General features: G+C 39.2%; 1 protein-coding gene across 3 annotated transcripts in view; it reads left to right on the top strand.

Annotated features, from left to right (window-relative positions):
* cdh19 (cadherin 19, type 2) overlaps positions 1 to 20,277 on the top strand; it is a 78,355-nt gene extending 58,078 nt beyond the window's left edge. The window contains exons 9-13 of one of the 3 annotated variants that reach the window (XM_042713993.1): positions 1,441 to 1,562; positions 1,943 to 2,060; positions 4,918 to 5,160; positions 5,320 to 5,365; positions 17,236 to 17,295. In XM_042713993.1, coding sequence (XP_042569927.1) covers positions 1,441 to 1,562; positions 1,943 to 2,060; positions 4,918 to 5,160; positions 5,320 to 5,336 — 500 coding nt within the window. In that variant the 3' untranslated portion in view covers positions 5,337 to 5,365; positions 17,236 to 17,295. Of the gene's footprint in view, positions 1 to 1,440; positions 1,563 to 1,942; positions 2,061 to 4,917; positions 5,161 to 5,319; positions 5,366 to 17,235 lie in introns of all 3 variants that reach the window. The other 2 variants (XM_042713994.1, XM_042713992.1) reach the window with 2 other exon arrangements.
* The last annotated feature ends 829 nt before the right edge of the window (positions 20,278 to 21,106 follow it).

The raw sequence follows: 21,106 nt of genomic DNA on the forward strand, positions 1-21,106 counted from the left end.
AATAGGAAAGCAAACAAGGAGGGTAACGAGGGAGGACAGGTGGGGAAATAAATAAATTCCCCAAGTAAATTCAGCATGATCATCACACAATGTGTTTGCAGTTAAGACCAATGTTTACTGACCAACCAATAAAAAAGCGACATGAAAACAACGCGACATGGTGCTAAAACATAAAACTGCTTACCTCAAGCTCTTATTCCTTCCTCTTTCGCCGCTCCCACTTTTTTTCAGCACACATAAAAACTACAACTGTCAAAGTGTGATTCATTATGCTCTTTTTGTTTACCACTAGGCCATGCTAATGACATTTTATTCTTCTATAGAAACGTGTGTCATAGCCTACAAGTCAATAGGTATCATCATCGTACAGTCTACATGCATGTCGTACCCAAGTTTATTAGATCCATGTCGCACAGTGTGACCAGCAATGATCTTATAGGATTCCTAAAATCGTGCAGTGTATAGAAGGCTTAAGAGAGGGATGTACATGATGGGAAACTCCTTGGAAAGGAAAGCCCATAAAGTCACATCCCTGTCATCGGCTTACTAAACTGTGCTCCTGAAATGAGGAAACCTTTTCAAGTGCCTTTTCCTGGCACTTCTATGGCACTGTTTATCCCATAGGTCTTCAACCCTGCTCCTGGGGACCCACTGTCCTGCAAAGTTTATTTCCAAGCTACTTCTGCACACCTGGCCTCTGACTTTTCAAGTGATCCTGAAGACATTGATTAGCTGGTTCAGGTGTGTTTGATTAGGGTTGAAGCTGAACTCTGCAGGACAGTGGGTCCCAGGAGCTGGGTTTATGGTTTATCCCAATTGTTTTTTTTTTTTTTTTTTTTTTTTTTTTTTAGAAAATACAGCTCATTAACTCATGGCATTCTCTTTTGTTCAATTCATCATAATGAGTTGTTCACAGTTGATCTGAAAGGTGTTTTTTTAAGCATTTATACACCACACAGAAAATATCTTTGTTTTGCCTACAAATGTAATGAATCAGAGAGTCAGAAAGGGTGTTGTCTATGTATGGAGTTAGGTATAGCACCAATGAGAATAATTAATATCAATCTATCGTCTATAGCAAGAGGCCATTTTCTTTTTTAGGGCTACAATCTATCGTCTATAGCAAGAGCCAATTCTCTCTCTCAAGGCTACAATATCACATATCTCAGTCTATAGGGTCATATTATTGAATTCTTATTACTATTTTTCTTTTATCACAAATCATTTATAGTTAGTTAAACACATTTTTTTTCCAAAAGGACCTGAAGCTTACTTTTATTTTTGTTTTGTTTTTTTTCCATTGTGTTACACTTTTATGCATTTGTCTGAGAGCATGAGGTATATTATTTAACCAAAGTTAGAAAACTCCATTAGCTCTTCTTAACTATAGTAACTGATGGGCAATAAAGAATAACATGTATGTTTTACTGCATCTTTCAGGTGATGAGCAGCTGTCCTCTTCAGTGTCTTTGCACATCACACTCCTTGACATCAATGATAATGTGCCCACCTTGTCACAAGACTATCAGCCCTATGTGTGTGAGGACACACAGGCAGGAGAGGTAACACACACAAGTACATAATTTAAATCTTTCTAAATTTTCATCAGCTGTGCCAATATAGAGCTTTCTCTGTCTCTAAAGAGTATTACTCACTCATTTTACTCACACTTTTTAGATACAACACCTATTTAGTTCAATGAAGTAAAAAAAAAACAAGGAAAGATGAACAGCTAACCATGGCCTGGTCCTGGTTTAGTTGCACTGGTGTATATAAAACACACACACAGAGTTAACCAACATTTTAACAATCACTAGACATATGTATACACATAATAGTCAAAGTATGTCCTTTTGTCAAGGATCTAACTATTTGAGTTTGAACTTTTAATAAATTGAGGTACATGTTCAGATTATGTTTTCTCTGTTTGTCTCACTTAAAGCTAATTGAGCTGATCAGTGCCACTGATGCAGATGATCCTGTAGACGGCCATCATTTCTATTTCTCCATGATCCCAGACAAACACATCAACCCCAACTTCACCATCAGAGACAACCAAGGTATGTCACAACATGAGCTTTCTAAGTTTAGAATGGCTGGTTTAACACACCTTACACTTATGCAAAAACAGTAAGTGGTGCATATTTATTTTGTTGCCTATGTTCAATATAGATTTTTCACACATCAAATGTGAGAAGCACTGTGCTAAACAATTTCAAGCTGAGAGAGCTTCATGCTGATTGTTCACACTGCACAATTTTTTAAAGTCATCGGATCACCAGTGTTTTCACACTGCACGACTATCTGGGGTAGCATTCAGTTGCTGTTTTGTTCACATTGCATGATGGATCAGCGACAGGGGACTTACACACTGCATGACATTCCAGTAGGAAGAATTGCCGACAACTCTGTCTGGTCCGCAAACTACATTTCACAACCAAACACACGTGAAAAGTGATAAGTGATATAATGTAAGATCACTCCTTCCCGAACTTCCTGTTGCCTTGTATCTTGCTCTGTCATTGGCTGCAGGCATAGGGGAAATTTGCCCCATAATGTCCCCACCCCTTTTGCCAGGGTCAATATTGTCCCTACCACTTTTTAAAAGTAATTGAAAAATATCTTGCTTAAGGTATGTATGAAAGGGATAACAAGATCAACAAATCATTCTTCATAATCTAATAAGGGTGATAAAAAAAAGTGTTATTAAGAATGCAGCAACATTTTGATAAAATAACAACATGATTTGCAGCTGTTGCACTTTTTGTAATGTCATTATAGCATTTTATTTTAAAAATGGAGTGCTTCCTTGTGCTAAGTAGGTATTAAAAACATCAAGCGGCAACTTGTTTGAACTACGCAGCGCTTTAAGTGTAGAGCCTGGTTTATACTCGCCGCATCAGCACGAGAGCAAAGGTGCGCTCAGCAAAAATGACGCAAATATTGATGGTTTTCACGCTAAAGTAAAGTAAAAGATTGCTTCTTAAACCAGATAAGAGAATACATGTTGGTATTCTTGTGGGGGGGACATGCAAGCACTGTCAGAAGGCAGAAAGTTTAGTTTTACTTGTCTTTTTGTTTCGTTTTCATTTTGAAAAGCTTATATTTGCTGTTTATCTCACGTTATGCTATGGAGGCTCTCTTTTATTTATTTTTTTATTTTTATTTAAATCCTCAGTTTATGCTAAACATTCCATAATTCATTAATCATTATATAGCCTAATACAGCATGTAGTGTAAGCTTGTGCCATGCCTCATCTTATTAGTTTTTGTTAATAAACGTTTTATAAGCTAGTTTGTCAGTTTATCTTACTGTTTTATTGTTGTTGTGTATTTTAATTAAAAATAATAATGAATTTTTGTCTTAAAAGGTGAATGGTGTATAGATTTAAGCAAAACAGACAATTATCTTTTATTGTAAAACCTGACAAGATCGCAAAATCGAAAGTGAAAGCACCTGAAGCTGGGCTTATAACATAGCAAAAGAGGAACTCCCTTTCACAAAATTAAAATCACAAATAATACTACTGATGAAAAAGAATGGGTTGAATGTTAACCACTTTTGTTTCCATATATCGTGGCCTACTGGTTAGAGAGTTTGACTGAGGTGCCCTTGAGCAAGGCACCGAACCCCCAACTGCTCCCCGGGCGCCGCAGCATAAATGGCTGCCCACTGCTCCGGGTGTGTGTTCACGGTGTGCATGTGTTCACTGCTGTGTGTGTGCACTTTGGATGGGTGCAGAGCACGAATTCTGAGTATGGGTCACCATACTTGGCTGTGTGTCACGTCACTTAATAGCACGTTGTAGCAAAAAAAAAAAAAAAAAAAAAACCTGTGCTTGTGCCACCACCTGAGAAAGTTGAGAAAAGAGAAAGAGTCTGGAGCCCTGAATTGCTCAGCTCCCCCTGTCAATGATCTAGCATCCCCTCAGCACCTGCGTTTAAAATTCTCTGGTGCCACCCCTGGTACATCTATGTATTTCTGAAAAGCGAAAATTAAGTTTTTCCAACTCTAAACCCAATCCTTAAGTAAATTAGGTTATTAAATAAAAAACTAGCAAATAGAGTTGTGCAGTGTCTCCATCTCAAGTTACGCCACTGGCTGCAGGTCATTGCCGATACAGTTTTCAATCTCATTTCACACAGCAGGCGATTCTCTTAGATTGCGTCTTTGATAATTCACATTGTGTGATTGTCACTCTCGTGAACCAGCCTCCGATTTTAGGTATTTGTCAGCGATTTTTCAAAACCTGATGGTGAGTGAAAATTGGGGCTAAAATCGTGCAGTGTGAACTTGGCATATGTCAGTTATAACTTCAGGGATATCAGGCCATGTCCACATGTACACGGGGTTTTTTTATAAACTGAGTTTTTCCTTCTTCCGTTTTTATAAAAAATATATAATGTCAACCATAAAGCCAAGTTGGCCAATCAGAAGCTTGAAAAAGTTTCCAGTAGGCGGAGATAATGGATCATGCTCCGACATCACAAGCCAAAAGTGACAAAAGGTTCACTGGAGAGACAACAGCAAGACAACCCAACAAAAAGGGAATGGTTTGCAGGTGGTCTCTCCTTATCCTTCCTGACTATCTTTCTCTAGTTTTGTTAGCGTCCTTCTCAGTTCTTGTAGCATGAGGCAATACATGCAACCCTGTCAGTTTGCACAGGTAGTCCAGCTCCTCCAAGATCGCATCTTCATATATGTCCTTGCAAGGAGGTTTTGGTTTGGAGGTTTGATCATTTTGTTCTCAGCAATTTACACCATGTATATAAGTAAATATTTTCAAATTTAATATTTAATTCATTGAGATCCAATGAGAGATTTAAATGTTTCCATAATGTTTTGAACATGTGACACATGTTTACATGATGTACTGTGTGTATATATAATTGTGTAATAATCTGAAACTGTCACAGATAACACAGCTAGCATTCTGGCACGGCGGAGCACCTTCACCCAGCATGATCGCACACACTACCATCTTCCTGTGGTGATCAGAGACAGCGGTTCCCCCATCCTGTCCAGTACCACCACTCTTACCATCAGAGTGTGTGCATGTCAGCCTACAGGTCACTGCCCATCGGGTGGCGTGGAAGTCTCTCTGGATGTCAGCATGCAGATTTTACTTGGCCTGTCTGTTTGCCTTATCATACTTGCAGGTGAGCCATTATGGGAAGTGGCATTAAGAACATCTCATTCAAAGTGACTCTTTTTAAAGTGGTATTTATGTAACTCTAGATAGATTTAGCCATTTCTGATGAATTGTGGGATACATATGTGGTTGCATCGGTACTGAATTGCAAGACTCTCTTTTCTAGCAGAGCTCTTGTTTTAATGGGGGAATATTATCTACACTCCAAGCAGGCAAGTATGACAGAATACAGGAAAATCTAATAAGCTCTCATAATCAATATACTGATAAACCAGTGTGACCTCACACTAATATAATAACACTGATGCTTAAGCAAGTATCAGAATGCTAATGATATACTGTATGTAAATGAAATTGCATATATAATTTGCATATGTGCATTACTGAGTAAAACATAATGAACATTTCTCTTTAGTCAGACAGCCATTATATACCTTTACATTTACATTTAATTATTTAGCAGATGCTTTTATCCAAAGCGACTTACAAATGAGAACAATAGAAGCAATCAGACCAACGAGAGAACAACAACAGTATACAAGTGCCATGACAAGTCTCAGTTAGTCTAGCACAGAACTGGTAGAAAGTGTTTTTTTTTCCCCCAAGAATAGAATAAACAAGAAAAGAAAAGGTAAGTGCTAGTAATAGTTGGTCAAGTGCTGGTGAAAAAGATGAGTCTTTAGATGTTTTTTGAAAATGAGTAAAGACTCGGATGTTCAAATTGAGATTGGGAGGTCATTCCTCTAGCTGGGCACAGTCCAGGAAAAGGTCTGTGAGAGTGATTTTGAACCTCTTTGGGATGGCACCACAAGGCACATTCACTTGCAGAACGCAAGCTTCTGGAGGGCGGATAAGATTGAACTAATGAGCTTAGGTATGTTGGTGCCATGCCAGTGGTCGCCTTGTAGGCAAGCATCAGTACCTTGAATTTGATGCGAGCGGCTACTGGTAGCCAGTGTAACCTGATGTGGAGAGGAATAACGTGAGCTTTTTTTGGCTCATTTAAGACAACCCTCGATGCTGCATTCTGGATCAGTTGTAGAGGCTTGATAGTACATGCAGGAAGGCCTTATCCTGATCACTGGATCACTGCTCTGCCCTGGTCTCCCACTCTGCCTGCTCCAACCGTGGTCTCTTGCTCTGCAAGTGTGTGTTTTGTTGTGGATGGATGGAATCCGCTCCTTGAGGGGGATCTGTGACTATCCTTTCTTCTGTTTCCCTGTTTTGCTTTTAAAGGCTCTTGTTTTGTTCACTTTTGTATCTGTTTTTGCTTCCTGGGTTTAGTTCCTGTTTGCCTTGTTCCCTGTGCTGTCTTGTTTGCCTTCATAGTTCCCCTTGCCTGTTACCATAGCTACCCTTGTTATTCACATGACAGCTGATCACCTCCACCTGTCCCTTGTTCACCCTGTTTAACTTGTGTGTGTGTGTGTGTGTGTGTGTGTGTACCCATGTGTTTGTTGTGCTTTATTGATTAATCCACTCAACTGCATTTGAATCCTGCTCTACCTCCTTTCTGAGCTAGCTTAACAATTTGATATTTCTTCTTAATTTAGTCTCTGTTGATAAAACTCATAAAATCTGTCTTTCACATTTCTTCTGGATGACTTTATGCCACTCCTGGTGTAAAAAAAAAACGCCTTGCTTTGTATGATGGCTGTTTCATCTTCCTCCTGATCACATTGCAGAGGTTTTCAGTTGGGTTCAGGCCTGAAGAATGTGCTGGCCATGACATTGTCTTGTTTTGGTGTTCTAACTTCTACACATTGATTGACCTGACTGTGTGGCATGAAACTTTGTTCTACTTGACAAACCAGTCTTTAGTTTTGCAGAAAATTGTCAAAGCAGAAGGAAGCAAGTTTCTTTCAGGATAACCTTGTATTTGGCCTGGATCATGTTAAATCACCCTAAATCATGACTGATCCTTCACCAAATTTTACACATTTCTTAATGGCTACATTGTCATGCCAGTGATAAAGGTGACTCATCTCTCCCTCTCACTGGCTGCTGTGTGGAAGTCTAAGTCTTTCATCCCTTCCAAGCCACATCTTGATTCACCTCTTCTCTGCTGCATAAGGCATACTTATTTTCTGACAGTGTGGGATTAGCAATGCACAGTTTAGCTGTCTTATTGGTTATTGTATGAGGCACCTGGACAAGGACTTGGGACTGGATGCTGAGAGAACGTCCATGCAGACGTTTGGAAGTTTCGTTTTTGTCAAATGGCCACTTGGGCAGCAGAGGTGAGCCTGATAGAAATTTTCTGAAGAGGAGGCCACGGCTCTATTCAGAGGAAGAAAATGGATAAGTCAACCATCTTCATTTCTCCCCTGCATGCCCTCCAGACAGTTTCAGATGAATTAACCTTTTTTATGTTACAATTACTGATCTCACAGCCTCAAGGGTGCCATCTAACTAATGACTTATAGAGCACTGTTGGAAATCAGGCTTTAATTCCTCTAACAGGCCATCTACTGGCTTGGCAGCTGTTAGAGAGAGTGTCAAACTGGATCTTTCAAGCCATAAGCTATGGTTACATCATTCAGTACATACAAACACAGACAGCATTTCTAGGAATGACTCCTTCATACCCAAGAAGGACGGCAGCATGTGCAGTTCTGGATTTGAGGATTTACTTTGCAAACTGTACCAGTTTTCCTGCACCAAAAATAAAAGCATTGGCTGTAAATGTTTCTTCAAAATCTAAAAACACTTGACTCAGCAAAGCAAAAAAGTGGAGTGAGTTTTACACATTCCAAGAAACAGTAAAAAATAGTTTCCCTTAAACCACAAAAAGCACATTTATAAACAACATTGGGACTTATAACAGATACAAAAGCATTTATAGCTGCAGCACCATATAATATTCTCCATTGCAAATCACCTGAACGCTTATTCATTGGTAGTGTAACAAAATTCATAGTACGGGAAGGAGGCGGGAACACCGGCGAACATTCAATTAAAACTTTAATAATAAAGTAAACACAAAATAAACACAAACAGAACCAAAACACAAAATAAAATCCAGGCCTGCTCCTCTCTCGTCCTACACTGTCATTACTCCTCCTTTTATCCTTCCAGAGCTCCTCCGTGGGACTCGAGACCGGTGAGTGGTGCAGATGTCGTGCATTAACATTTACTCCACTGGCCTCACTCCGTTCCCATGGCTCTCGGCCCTGCCCCTCTCAATACATACCCCTATCACCCCTCTCAGGCCGGGGGGTACCCACAAGACTGCACTCTAATCCCCCCCTCCGGGGAAGCCAATCACGGCAGCTGCGGCATACCTGTGCGTAAGGACAGACAGACGAGGCGAGAGAAATGGAGACGGAAGGGTGAGGAGCGACATTTACATTTATGTCTTTAGCAGACGCTTTTATCCAAAGCGACTTACAGTGCATTCAGGCTAACATTTTTTACCTAACGTGTTCCCTGGGAATCGAACCCACAACCTTTTGCGCTGTCAATGCAATGCTCTACCACTGAGCCACAGGAACACAATCAATCAGAGACAGAGACGAGAGAGGAAAAAATAAATGTTCTGGTTACCAGACACACTGCTGCTTGGTCCTCAACCAGCTGAGAGGCTCTCACTCGCGGTGCCGTGCTACCATTGATCTTTAATACACTCTCAATTTCCTAGTACAACACTTTAATCATAGAGACATATTTTGTGCCAAAGCCAAAGGCATCAAGAGTCTTCCAACAGTAATTATGCTCAACTCTATCATAAGCTTTTTCTTGGTCAATAGAAATAAGACCTAAATCCAAACCTCAAAAACATCTCGTATTAAACAGACATTATCCATAATTGACCTGCCAGGCACACAATAAGTCTGGTCAACATGAATGATCTGCTCCATCACTTTCTTCAACCTATTAGCCAGAGTCTTGGGGAAAACTTTAAAGTTTGAGCATAACAAATGTACAGGTTGCCAGTTCTTGTTTTTGTGTAAATCTGTTTTTTTTTTTTTGGCAATAGGGTGATCACAGCTCTTCTGCAGCTCAAAGGAAATGAACCTTCAGCCAAGCTCTCATTTAGAACAACTAGCAGGTTTTCACCCACTACTGCCCAAAAAGCTTTATAAATTTTGACTTGAAGCCCATCAGCGCCAGGTGCCCTGCCACTCTCCTTCTCCAGAAGAGTAGCATAAGGCTCTCGTCCAGACAAAAGTTTATCCTCTAGCTCTGCCTTGGAGTCCTCAGAGATATTTGTAATATCTTAAAAAAAAAAAAAAACCTAGCACACAGTCCTCATCATCCCTGTACTGAGTATTATACAGCCCAGCATAGAACTGCAACCCTTTGTCTAATAACAGGGGGCTATATTTACTCCTGCCAATTTTCAGAGTAAAAGGAGTAAATATAACAACTCTGACAATTTTTCTTTTCTAGGCTAAAGAAAAACTTAGATGGAGCATCTATTTGCAGTAAGTTCTGAAAACAAGTCAACAAGACTTAATATTTACATAATATTTATTAATTCTTGTAACTTCAATATTTACAATTCAGGCTTTCTCACAGATTGAGTGGTATTCTGAGAGACAAGTGTGTTGCTGGCAAAGTGACTTTATTTCAATCTTTCCATAGTCCCATCACTGTCGCAGATTTACAAAACATTGCTTTTTCAACTTAAAATTATTCCAAAAAATATCTAAAAACATCTTTAAAATTAACATCATTCAACAAAAAAAGTATTCAAATGAAAGTATTCACTACTAATCCTTAGAATTGCTATAAAAAAAAATTAATTAAAAAAAAAACATGTGACTAGTCAATGATCAGTAAAGCTCACCAACTCACACACCAAGTCCACACACTCACTTCCAGCATGAACACAAGAGAGAGAAAGAGTGTGTGTGTGTGTGTGTTTGTGTGTGTGTCAAGTTTTCCCTTATATGCTCACCTATATACACTTTATTTCAGTACACTTAGAACACTTCCATAATGTAATTATAGTGCTCTATTTTCATGCACTAATTTTGTTCTTAATATACTTCAAAATATTATTTTGCACTTTTTAAGATAATCTTAAGTACATCTAAGTGTACCCAACTGTGCTATTTTGAGACATTTGAGACATACTGCATTTATATTAAGTGTAGTTCAGACAGGACCACTTGGCAAGTTACTTGAGTTTATTGAAACACAATAATCTTTGTTGGTATGGTTTCTTATGGGGGTCCTTGCTCCAAAATTAATTACATACAAGAGCTTTAAATTAACCCCCCCCCCCCACCCGGAACCATCAGCTTGGAAATACATAGACAATTAAGACACTTAGTAATGTATTTAAAAGCGAACAGTGGTAATAGTGTAGATGTGGCAGTGGGACGTCTATACTGTAGCTTGGTTATGAGGATGAGTGACTCTCAGTAGTGAGGTCCATGCCAGCCGAGACTTAAAAGCCTTAGTGATCTGAAACAAAGAAGACAACAACCAGAAGGTGCACAGTAATATGCTCATGTTTATAATGGGGAGGGAGGGAGGGTTGCAAGCAGTTTGAGCATACTTACCGAGCAGTAATGCCACGTATATATGTCCCGTGTCAACTAGGAGAATGGTAGTAATTGGAGTGATTTAACAGCTGACCGCGTCAGCTGGTTGCAGCACTATGCCTACGTGGTCTGACTGGACTAACGCTGCGCTCGATTTAAGTACCACAATTGGAAAAATGTGTTTATAAATAGTACATGAATAAAATATTTTTTAACAAAATCAATTAAATTGAAGTTTAGATCAATATAAAAGTCTACTAAGATTGAAATTTTTTTTAAAGCATTCAAATACAGTTTTAAGAAATACACTAATAAAACTCCTCTGTGTATATATTATTTATTTATTTATTTATTTATTGTGTTAGTACACTTTATTTCAATGCACTATAAATCTTTAAGTATTAGTGGTATTTAGTATATTTTTCAAGTGCACTGAAGTACTACTGAAGTAGAAATATACATTTAATTAGTGTTTCTATAGTATATAACTTTTACAATTTTATTTATCACAAATAAAAAAAGAATGTACTACAAATGTACTTGCTTGTATTTAAGTTTTTTTTTTTTTTTTTTTTTTTTTTTTAGTGCATTCAAGTATACTTTATTTTTACCTGGGCATACTAAAATTTGTATAACCCCTAATGGTTTTGTAATGTGAAGCATAATAGCTTTGTGCCGGAGCCCTGATCACAGTTTTGTGACAAACAGTGTCTGACTGCTCAGGAATTCTTGCATACTAAAACAATCATTGATCACAGATGAATATTTAGTTTTAACAAAAGTATTATTTATAATTATTTGTATCAGCTGCCAGAAGTAACTGAAGCAGAATTTATATTACAATGAACTAATCTTATACTTATACTAAACCTCTTTATGGTATAGTTAAATACACGATACTTCCATTGCCTTGGTAGTTGAACCAGCATCCGGATGCAGTCTAGGATGAAAGTCTAGATGGTTTGAGGGTGTTGAAGTTATGATCAAATTCTTCTTGGTTGAAGAATGACGACTTCAAAAATATTCTTCTGACTGTGGTCGGGAGAGTTCTCTCAGGTAGAGAGTTTAGAGTCCTGCTAGCACAGGGGAGGTCCCATGGCATCACGGTTGGTCTAGATGTATAAAAGCAGTAAGAACAGAAGAAGAGATATGAGCACAAGGTCACTCCGACAGTGCCCATTAACTTCTGTGGAGGTCACACCTCCAGGAGGTCAGTGAGCCAGTGTTGACTTTCGGAGGGAAGGTTTACGATCCTTTGTGTTTGAACATGGTATTTGGTATGGTAACTGGACTGAGTGTTGATGCAAAGACTATTATAAATACTTATAATACTAATATTGGGGAAGTCTTGGTTGTGGGGAAGTCGTGGCCTAGTGGTTACAGAGTTTGACTCTTAACCCTAAGGTTGTGGGTTCGAGTCTCGGGCCGGCAATACCACGACTGAGGTGCCCTTGAGCAAGGCACAGAAGCCCTAACTACTCCCCGGGTGCCGCAGCATAAATGGCTGCCCACTGCTCCGTGTGAGTGTTCATGTTGTGTGTGTGTTCACTGCTGTGTGTGTGCACTTTGGATGGGTTAAATGCAGAGCACCAATTCTGAATATGGGGCACCATATTTGGCTGTATGTGACGTCACTTTCACTTTCAATATTTTGCATAGGTATCAACATATATGTAACCCTTAGGGGGCCTTGTCAAACCAGTCAACCAACAATCTATATTTTATATATTCACAAGCAGGCTATCCCAATAAAGGGAAATAAAAGGAGAGAGAGGGACTGGAGTATTATAAAAATAAAAACAGTTTATTTTATTTTTCTCCAGTTAGACACACTTAAAATAACAAACATTAGGCCTCTGGTCAACAAATTCAGGGACAGGGACAACAAAGTGCAAAATCAAAGTGTGTAAATGAATAACAAAAATCAGCAAAACTCAATCAGCAAACACAGAATAAATAAGGCACATCACAAATCATATGCACAGAAAACAAAATAAATTTACACTCAGCAAACCAGTGACCACACAACAAAATTGTTATTCCCCACCCCCAGGATATTGCACCAACCCAATGGCCCAAGATACAAACATAAAACATACAGCAACACACACAGAGGAAGACTAATGAACAACACAGTGGGCCTCCCTCCCACACACACACACACACACACACCACACACACACACACACAACTGAATACTAAAAACAGGGCACAGGAAAAACAGTGGCCAAGATGGTGTCACAAGGTGACGATCTTTAGGGGCGGAACCAAAATTCGGGAAGTTTGGTTCCGCCCGGAAGTGTTTCCGCCCGGACCGGAAAAACAGAACACCGGAACTTCCGGTAGCGCCGTAAGAAGGAAAATCAGGGAATTCGATGCACCTGTGCCTAGTTAGGGACAGCGGTTGGTGATTGGAGGATACGCTGGACAAGGCAGTACTTAAGGCCAAGTTATTTCACAGTCTGGGCGCTCTTTCTGGTGTGTGTGAAGCACTGTGTTGTGCCCGTCTTGGTGCGCTGCTGGCGGCTGTCTAACTCTCTCTCTCCCTCAGGCTGGAATTGTATGATTGTGAAGACATCGCGAACCTTAAAGGTTGAGAAGTGAACGGATTATACGGCGAACTGAGACGACGTGAAAAAGGGGATTGGAAGCGGCATTGATGTGAGTACTAAGAGCCAGTCGAAAGTGCCCTGTATATTGACCTGGCGTTGTGTAGATCTCTCCAGGAGGAGGAGGGCGGCCCTACCCCTAATATAGCGTGGTGGGAGAGCTGAAGGAATACTTATTGAAGTAGTCACAACGACGACATCACTAGCTAGGCCGCATATTCCATCGCCAGATCCGAACCAAGCGAAGTGAAGGAAGACGGGTGTCCTTTTCGTACACTGAGTGTGGTGGGTGAGTCTTCGTGCTGTGAAAACCTATAATTTTGACGTGGTGTTGTATATTGCTGTGGGCTGCTGTGTATTGCCGTGTGTCCTGTCAGATAAACCCCCGCCTTCACGCACTTCGTCGCGGGGAGGACAAGGAGACTGCTGGTCCTAGCCTAGTTCAGTACAGTATATGTTGTGAGCGTGCTTCAGATCTCCGGAGATAGCACGGTACGCTGTGTCCAGCCCAGAGGTGAAAGTCATCCAAAGCAGAGTAACTGTGCTTTGTGTCCAAGTTGATACCTGTTGAGAGGAAAGGAAAGAGAGAGTGAGTAACACAAGGAGAACCAGAGGGAACCTGTACTTACAGTACGCTGTGTTCAGCCCAGAGGTGAAAGCCATCCAAAGCAGAGTAACTGTGCTTTGTGTCCAAGTTGATACCTGTGGAGAGGAAAGGAAAGAGAGAGTGAGTAACACAAGGAGAAACAGAGGAAACCTGTACTTACAGTACGCTGTGTCCAGCGAAGAGGTGAGAGCCAAACCAAGCTGAACTAACTGTGCTATTGTGCCCAAGTTGATACCTGTGGAGAGAAAAGGAGAGAGAGTGAATAACACGAGGAGGAATAGAGCGAAACCTGTACTTACAGTACGCTGTGTCCAGCCCAGAGGTGAGAGCCATTCAAAGCAAACTAATTGTGCTATTGTGCCCAAGTTGATATCTGTGGAGAAAAGGAGAGAGACTGTGGGTAACACGAGGATGAGAGACCCGAGGAAACCTGTACTTTACGCCGCTGCCTGTGGAGAAAGAGAGAAAGCGAGTGAGCACCCGAGGAACGAACTGTGTGAACCAGTACTTACTGTGAGCTGCAATCAGCGAAGAGGTGAGAGCAAAACCAAGCCGAATTAACTGTGCCTTTGTGTCCCAGCCGTTGCCTGTGGAGGAAGAGAAAGAGAGTGAGCACCCCAAGAACGAACTGTGTGAACCAGTACTTACTGTGAGCTGCAATCAGCGAAGAGGTGAGAGCAAAACCAAGCCGAATTAACTGTGCCTTTGTGTCTCAGCCGTTGCCTGTGGAGGAAGAGAAAGAGAGTGAGCACCCCGAGAACGAACTGTGTGAACCAGTACTTACTGTGAGCTGCAATCAGCGAAGAGGTGAGAGCAAAACCAAGCTGAACTAACTGTGCCTGTGTGTCCCAGCCGTTGCCTGTGGAGAAAGAGAAAGAGAGTGAGCACCCAGAGAACGAACTGTGTGAACCAGTACTTACTGTGAGCTGCAATCAGCGAAGAGGTGAGAGCAAAACCAAGCCGAATTAACTGTGCTTTTGTGTCCCAGCCGTTGCCTGTGGAGGAAGAGAAAGAGAGTGAGCACCCAGAGAACGAACTGTGTGAACCAGTACTTACCGTGAGCTGTATTCAGCGAAGAGGAGGAAGAAGGGCGCTACGGATACCTAAGACTCAGGCCGGGGCCCGAGTCCCACGCCCCGGATCCCCGTGGCCCCCTTGCTCCCTGACCTCTTCCCGGCCATAGCCCATCTGGAGGGCCGAGTCAGAGTTTAGTTTTAATTGCCCTTTCCCTATTCCCCAAGCCATTTTTAAATATTTAAATAAAGATTGTTTTATCACTTACTTGTTCTCGTGTTGTTTGGCCATTGGGTTGGCTTTGGGGACCTCCTCGAGGTGGAAGTTGAGAAGGGGTGCGGCTTAGTCAAAGCATAGCCAGCCCCTGGGTGTGACAATGGCATATGACGGTCCTCCTGTATGGACACAGACCGCAGCGTCGAACCAAGAGCTTGTTTAGTTGTATTACTGTAGCAATCGCCTTATTCCGTCTGGTTTTTACTCATACATTCCCAGGCCAATCTATAATACAGACATGACGAGTCAACACAATTACGCACATATAAACAAGCGCTCCGTAACACCGATGTAAACACGTGAGGGAAAAAAAGGAAGCCAGTGAACTTACATTCTCAGCACAACAAACAGCACTCGGCAAACTTGTAGTGGTCATACTCTAAATCAGCGACTAATATAGACAGAACACGAATCAATGAAAGTTCATTACAACCAATGCCTACAGAAAAAATGGAACGCTGCTCATAAGTAAAAGCAGAAAACTTACATTTTCATTGAAACACGCAGACACAATCCGTAGCCGGTGAGGGCTCGTGAAGACAGAGCTAGATGTAACCACGGCACTGAATAACCGCACAAACACCAAGTCGAGATCAACTCATACAACCAACCAAGAGTCCAAGGAACCAAGAATCTATAGTAAAACACTAATCAGAGAAACCGCCAGCTTGCTACATTTAAAGGTGCAACGCCAAACGCCCACCACCTGATTCAATCAAGGCGCAATTCCCGCTGCCTACGCCCTACCCGCTACATATAAAACACACTATCATTTAGATAATCAAAATATGAATTTGTATATACCAAAAATGGTATATGTGAGGCTACAATAACTAGTAGTTATATCATAAAACACGCATAAAATAGTATACAATACAAAACACAATATACAAAAACAGCAAAAATATACACAATGTCCTGGGGATATGCATGTTCATTCATAGAAAGGTTTGTATATGAATTGTATATGAAAGAATTCCTTTTCTATGAGCATTATGTGTCTGTTTCAAAGTGAATTAAGTGAGAAGGAGTCTCTCTCTACATTCCACCGGGTCGTAAAGTTTATCTAGTTACTGTAGAAACCATTGCTCAGTTCTAGCAGATTCCATTAAAATAAAGAGACAGACATGAGGGCATCGCAGTGTGTTTGTCTTTTACTCTCTTTTCTTATGCTATGGTCTCTCACATTTAAAGTAAATACATTCACATACCACCATCTAACGACTACACACATTCAATGCCTTTCACAGCTGTGGTTACTGTGGTAACCAGATATCTATTCTGACCATTTGGGTTATTTGCATTCGGAAAAGGGTCCCATAGACCCTCATGGTTGGCTTGTTGGGTGTGGGGTGTTCGATTATTTGTTAAATATAACAAATAATAATATGTCTGATTTGTCCAGCTGTTACAGTGTGTTGCAGCATTATTGTTGGGTCTAAAATAAAGCATTAACCTAGAAAACGTTTGTTTGTAAAGCTTATGTTGTGAGATGTACTGTTGATTTGTTTGTAAACCATTCACAATTTACCAAAAGACAAATAATTTCCTACTTATCAGATGTTTCAAATTTTTATACTAATCAGATAATAATCAAACTTTTCTGAAAATAAACTTTTTTATGATGGTCAAAAGCTGCAATGAATGGGTAAGTGTTTGATGCATTACTTTTTAGATGCTCTTGTGCAAACACATTTAATCTTTCTTGAAATCTATTCTTGAAATTATTCATACATTTCTGCAGACATGAACTGTGACAATGTAGCCTTTTGTTTTGTTTTTCAGTTGTCACAAATTTTAAGGTTTACCTTAAATCTCAAACAGATAGTGTATGTGATATAAAGAAATAGGGAGTGTTTCTCATGTTCCTAAAAGAAGATGAGGACTTCTTTAAGTTGACAACCTTATTATAGATGTTGTGGAGATTAATTTTTTATTATATTAATATAGTTTTATGTTAATTAATGTTTTAATGAAGTTATGGAGCTGACCCTGGTAAGATTTTCTGATTAAATCTGGTTTAAAAAGTGTTAGTTTTAAAAGCATAGTAAAAACTGTTCTCTCTCTGGCTTGTCCTGCAGTGCTGTCCACATTAATGCTAGCTGTGCGAAAGTACAAGACATTACGGCAGGAGAAAATGGCAACACAAGAGTTGGAAACAGTGGAGTTCTCAGAGAAAATCTTGAGTTTTGTCATCCCAGATACAGAGTCCACCCAAACAGTTCCTCTCCGGCACCCACGTCGGCGAGAGCGCAAGCTCTGTCGGGAGGAGGTCACCACCAGTATCCGCATGTCTCTGCGTCACTCTCACCTCATTGGACCAGAAGACACAGTCTTTCAACAGTTTATTATGGACCGGCTGGCTGAGGCAGATGAAGACCCATACGTTCCACCCTTTGACTGTATGCATACATATACATTTGAAGGGACAGGGTCTGTAACGGGCTCTCTCAGCTCACTGGAGTCTGCCATATTTGACCCTTGCATGATTCAAACTCATGATGCAGGGCCACATCTCCTGCCACTGTCACCCTGGCTGGGAGCAGCAGCTGATGAGACTTCATTCTAACCCTGAGGATAACAAAAGGATTGTAACATTGTTTTTTTTTGTTTTTTTTTCACACCTACCAATACTGGAATAACTGAACTGAAGTTTTTAGGGGTCAAAACAAAGTAGGTTCTTCTTCTTCTGCTACTACTACTACTTTTACAACTTTTTGAGTCAGATAATGTATATTGCAGAGCCCCTAAACTTGTTATGATGGCCCTGTATTGCACCAACATTCAGGTGTACATGCACGTGTCCATCTTTGGGTACAGGTATGATACAAATCCAATTTAAATATTTGTTAAGAAATCTGACACTGTGCGAAATATAAGTTTTTTTTTTTATTATTATTATTTGTTTATATTTTTTGTAGCCTCTGATTCCATGAGGTCTCCTGAACCTGTTGGTGATATACTGTTCCATTCTGTATAAAATGTTTTCCACCTAGGTAAGACATAATTGCTGTGTGTAATCTGCAAACCCTCTTGACGATACATTATTAAAATAATTTAGATTTATGAAATTGTTTTGAAAATTAAGAATATATTTTGGGTGTGGCCAATGAGGAGTGATCATATCTAACACTTCCTTCTGGTAAATTCTTCACTTTATTACAAAATTACAATTACAAAAACATTCTTAAAATCTTATGAACAATACAATTGTGATAGTTATTACTACTTCATGCATACTATACATTTTTTTTGCTTTGGATTGTATTCTGCATTTATTTAGTAGGACAGCAGACATTATAGATTTGATACAACAAAAATATAGGGTAAAAATTAATTATCTTTGATTGAAAAAAGCAGTATGAAAAGCTCCTGTGCAGAGCAGCACCAAAGCCCATATGCACATTCTGGGTACATCACGATTTGCTTATTTCAGTTTCTTATAACATTTGAATGGCTAAAGTCTGATTACACTGTATTTAGCATAAACTGTGCTACCTTAATATGTGAGCAGCATGTAAAGTATGTATCCCTTTGTATTTCTGAGAAAATCAACTCACTGAAATAGAATATAAAACACATTCTAAACATTTGTTTGCAAGATGTTTGAGTGCTGGATTTTGTAGTCTAGAGCTACAAAAGTATGTGAAAATCATCATGCACACTAATTCACATAACAATACACACACTGATTTTTTTTTTAGAGCCTTGATGTTAGAAAGACTGTATGTGAGGGAGTGTCAGTTGTTATAAAGATTATTGTGTTTCACACAAATCTAAAAGTTTGTTAAAGTTACTTACAAATGTTGATATTTAGATGAAATTACAAAATTGAGTTGAGCATAGCCATTACACATAACAAATAACATTAAATGTGTTGAGATTAAGTGGGGGTGGGGATGTGGTCGTGATTTGTATAATTAGGATCAGTTTACAGTTTGTTATGTATTTGTCATCATTAGACATGCCTGGGTTGCAGAATGTGGGTGGCATGCGTGCATATGTTTATCATGTTGACATAGACAGCACTTACATGCAACACAGAACACATTCAGTTCTACTCTGTTGCTCTCTTGCTCTCTCTCTCTCTCCTTAAATGAGTCCAACACAGATTATGCTTTTTGTAAGGGTTAAGGTTAGAGGATAAAACTATCAGGGGTCATACAATCCCTTAAGCATATGAAGAAGCTGCTGGAGAAGACGGCGTCTGACATGAGAGACATATATCTCTGTTTCTTGTCAGTTACATCAAAAACAAAGTTAAGTGACTGCACCAGATTGGCCAAGTCTATTTGAATTACTTCTGTTAATATTTATGTCTCTGTCGTGATATAATATCTTTCCTTGATCACCTGAAATGTCTACTAGCAAATATAATAGCATGGCATATGTTACTATCCTTACGTCTTGAATCCTTTCATTCATGCAAATATGTTTAATATTATTTGATAATATTGTAAACATTAATGCTTTGATAGTATTTACCATGTCACAATTACTGACTGGCATGGTCACAAGGTAACAATGGAGACAGGTTGCTATGACAAAAGTTTAGTCATATTGTGTTTGCTGTTTCTCTTTAAATATAATAATTCATTTAATATTTTTATTAATGCTTTTGGATTCCTTTTTTGTTTGTTTTGGTGTTTTTGTAAATAAATCTGCATGCCGCGTTCACTTATGTTGAAATAGCCTTTAAATTAGTTTGGACAAATGAGGACATTGATTAGGTTAAGACGGATTTTCCACCCTGCTCCTGAAGAGCTACCGTCCTGCAGCCTTCAGTTCCAACCCTGCTCCAACACACCTGCCTGTAAAATTATCAATTAACCCTGAACATCTTTATTAGCTGGTTCAGGTGTCTTCGATTCTGGTTGGAGCTAAAATCTACAGGATGGTAGCTTTTCAGGAGCAGGTTTGGAGACCCCAGGCTTAAGCTGCCTGCCCATAGAAAAATTAACAATAAAACAAAATTAAAAAAATGGCAACAAACACATAACTATTGATCCACAACGTTGCAATGAGATTGCAATTAATAACTAACTTACAATGTTTTAAGTGCTATAATCGGGTCCCCGATGCATCTACCAACCCAGGAAACGTGAAAAAGATTAACCCAGTAACTTTTTTTCAAAATGATATAAATTATCTGTGGGGTATTTTGAACTGAAACTTCACAAGCACATTCTGGGGATACCTAAGACTTATATTAAATATTGTAGAAAGTGGCATAATTGGTAACCTTTAAGACATTTTTTTTTTTTACTAGTTTCCATGGTCCCACTTTATATTAATTTGCCTTAATTACTATGTACTTACATTTAAATTACTCATTTGATACAATGCACTTTTGTGTAAATACATGTTTTTAAATTGTACTTATATTTTTAAAATACCTGCATGTAATTACATGTTTAATTAATTTCTGTAATTACATTTATAATTACACTGTTGACCCATCTTTACACCTTAACAACATTTCAAACATTTGGAGAAAGATTTATAAACCCTTCACATGCGTAGCTGTGTCTGGATTATTATAATCGTTGTCTGGCTGTTGACACTGCTGACACTATAAATGTGGATACCACTTAATTATGCTGAATATCTTTAGATTTTTTCTACAACTACTAATGAACTACTAATTTAAAAAATACATTGGTAAGAGATTATCTGTCCCTACTGAGCTAAAATATAGAATGTTATATGAGATATAATAAAAAAAAGAAAAAATAAAGAACATGATTGAATGAATATCCCTTATACACCTGTGCTGAATAAAAATGATTTCAAACTTCAGTCTCTGTTTGCCGTGTCAATTTTTTTCTCTTTCTTGCAGGACATAAACGCTACAGCTGATATGATTTTAAAATGACACGCACATACACAATTGAGAACTGATGTGTCAGAATTTACTTATGTAGTTAATCCCTAGCAGCATTTTTCTGTCCA

Source organism: Cyprinus carpio, chromosome A24, assembly GCF_018340385.1.
Source record: "Cyprinus carpio isolate SPL01 chromosome A24, ASM1834038v1, whole genome shotgun sequence".
NCBI lineage: Eukaryota > Metazoa > Chordata > Actinopteri > Cypriniformes > Cyprinidae > Cyprinus > Cyprinus carpio.